At 40.8% G+C, this 2,759-nt stretch overlaps 1 protein-coding gene across 1 annotated transcript; it reads left to right on the top strand.

Moving 5' to 3' along the window:
• Positions 1–228: 228 nt before the first annotated feature.
• Positions 229–1,167, top strand: LOC135883837 (olfactory receptor 5J3-like). The gene has a single exon (XM_065411093.1). It carries the CDS (start codon positions 229–231, stop codon positions 1,165–1,167), a length of 939 nt encoding a protein of 312 aa, XP_065267165.1.
• The last annotated feature ends 1,592 nt before the right edge of the window (positions 1,168–2,759 follow it).

Raw genomic sequence — 2,759 nt, 5'->3', positions numbered from 1 at the left:
TGGATGTCTAAATCTCCTAGACAGCCTTGTTAAAAAGGGAGTGTAAATTTAAAGGTCCATCCCAGCTCTTCCCAGACATCATGGCGGCTGGTTTCCTGTAAGATATTCACTACCCACATTCAAGCCCGGTGGTGTCATTCAGATTTAATTCATGCCATGAAATTTCCTTCTTCCATGCTGCTCACTCTTGTTATCCCGGCAGGTATAGTTTCATGCACCCCTGTATAAATGGCTGAGGGCAATCACAGCATGGTGACCCAGTTCATCCTCCTGGGGCTGACGGATCGTCAGGAGTTGCAGATACCCCTCTTCGCAGCGTTCCAGGTGACCTATGTTCTTACGCTGGTGGGGAATCTTGGGATGATTGTGTTGATCAGGGTTGATCCCCGACTCCACACCCCCATGTACTTCTTCCTCAGTAATCTGTCCGTTGTTGACCTCTGCTACTCCTCAGTCTTCGCTCCAAGGATGCTGGTGAATTTCTTAGTGGGGAATAAAAGCATTTCTTACTCTGCCTGTATTGCTCAACACTTCTCTTTTGTTGTGTTTGTGACCACAGAATGGTTCCTGCTGACCGTGATGGCGTATGACCGCTATGTAGCCATCTGTAACCCTCTGCTGTACACCGCTGTTATGTCTAAGAGAGTCTGTATTCATCTAGTGGCCAGCTCATATGTAGGGGGGCTCATGAACTCACTGAGCCACACATGTGGCTTGCTGAGGTGGTCATTCTGCGGACCCAACGTCATCAATCATTACTTTTGTGACACTAACCCATTGCTGAAGCTCGCCTGCTCTGATAACCACATCAGTGAGATTTTGCTTGTAGCGTTCTCTGGGGTTATTGCCATGTCCACCCTCCTGATTGTCATAATCTCTTATCTGTACATCCTCTTCTCTATCCTGAGGATCTGCTCCGCCAAGAGCAGGCGCAAAGCCATCTCCACCTGTGCCTCTCATCTGACAGCTGTCACCATGTTCTATGGACCTGTGAGCTTAAGCCACATACAATCCAGTTCCAGCTACTCACTGGAACAGGAGAAAATCTCTGCTGTGTTTTATACCCTGGTGGTCCCCATGTTGAACCCCCTGATCCACAGCCTGAGGAACAAGGAGGTTAAGGATGCTCTTAAGAGGGTGATAGACTGGAAAAACATTCTCAGCTAATTTGTTCACCATGACAATTCCAGTCAATTGAGAAGAACAATTGGAAGAAGGATCGTAGTATGGTCTATGTGTTACTGCCTTGATTTGTGTATCACAAATGTTGTACAAGAATTAAATGAAACTCAAAGAACTGATGTAGCATGTGGAAATTATGTTTTACAATTGCTTGAGAGGAACAATGTTACCTAATGTCCTGTCATTATGTGGCTGTTGGAATATAGACACCTTTCCTTGTTTCTTGACCATTAATCTATTTGAAATGGTGCCCTGCAAGGTTATCTGAGATTAAAAATAAAATAAACTTGCTTCTAGGTTTAATTTCTTAATGTGTTACTTTAATTAATGCTCAGTATGTGACTTGCATTATGAGAATTCAACGCTTTTGCTCTCTTTAGTGTCTGGGCCTCATACGGGCTGCCACAATTGATCTCTATCCCCTTTATAACAGCCCTTAACGTAGTTGAAGACTGTTATCAGGTTCCTCCTCAGTCGTCTTATCTCAAAACAAAACATGCCCATTTAAAAAAAAACTTTCCTAATAAATCAGGTTTTGTAAACCCTTTTTGTCATTTTTGTTGTTCCCCTCTGGACTCTCTCCTATTTGCCCACATCTTTTCTAAAGTGTGGCTCCCAAACCTAGACACAGAACTTCAACTGAGGCCTCACCAGTGCCAAGCAGAGGCAAACAATCACCACCCTGGTCTTACATACAACATACCTGGTAATACACCCTACACAGCCTTTTTCACAACTGCACCTCATTGCTGGCTCATAGTCAACTTGTGATCCACTTGAACTCCCAGATCCATCTAAGCAGCACTTCTCCCTAGCCAGTTATTCCCCACATTGTATTTATGCATTTGATTTTCCCTTCTAGAGTGAAGTACTTTGCACTTGTCTTTATATTGATCACATCTATATTCATACTAGTGCTATATACATCTATTCTTAACAGTGTTATTGTATATACTTAGGCTGGGAAGGAATAAATTTTTCTCAATAAAGGTTGGTAAATATTGATTTCACCATATGCACACAAACCAATGAAAAAAATGTTGCCATCAATAATAATTGAAATTTACAGATAGGCAAAGTAAGAAAAATTGCAGCTTCAGAATGTATTCGAGTTTGATTTACGGATATTTATTTGATCTATTTTGACAAGTGATGTTGACAATTTGTGTTTTAACAGCTATAAAGCTTTAACTTTTTGAATCTCAGTGTTGGCTGTCATTAAAAAAAATGTCTGACCTCCCATTGTCTGATCCCCCATAATTTCCCGCAGTTGTAAAGGTTTAAACATTTAAAATAAAAAAGCCTTAAAAATAAACATTGATATTATCAATTAAAATGATCAAAAACTTAAAAATCAAATTCTGACAAGGCTCTATATACTTGTTATATAGCTTTATTCTCAATCATCTTGTTATCACCTTGTGCTGCTCCCCATCTGTTTGTCATCTGTATCGCTGTCTCTTATTTTAAGCTTACATTACAAGCTCCTTTGGCCAGAGGTTGGGTTTTTTGTTTTGTTTTGTTATATGTTGGTACAGCACCTAACAGAATGGGGTTGGGATTAAGCCCAATACTAA

The sequence above is a fragment of the Emys orbicularis genome, chromosome 9 (genome assembly GCF_028017835.1).
Source record: "Emys orbicularis isolate rEmyOrb1 chromosome 9, rEmyOrb1.hap1, whole genome shotgun sequence".
In the NCBI taxonomy this organism is placed as follows: domain Eukaryota; kingdom Metazoa; phylum Chordata; order Testudines; family Emydidae; genus Emys; species Emys orbicularis.
Note: the sequence above shows the minus strand (reverse complement) of the source record. Positions and strands in the feature narration are given on the sequence as shown.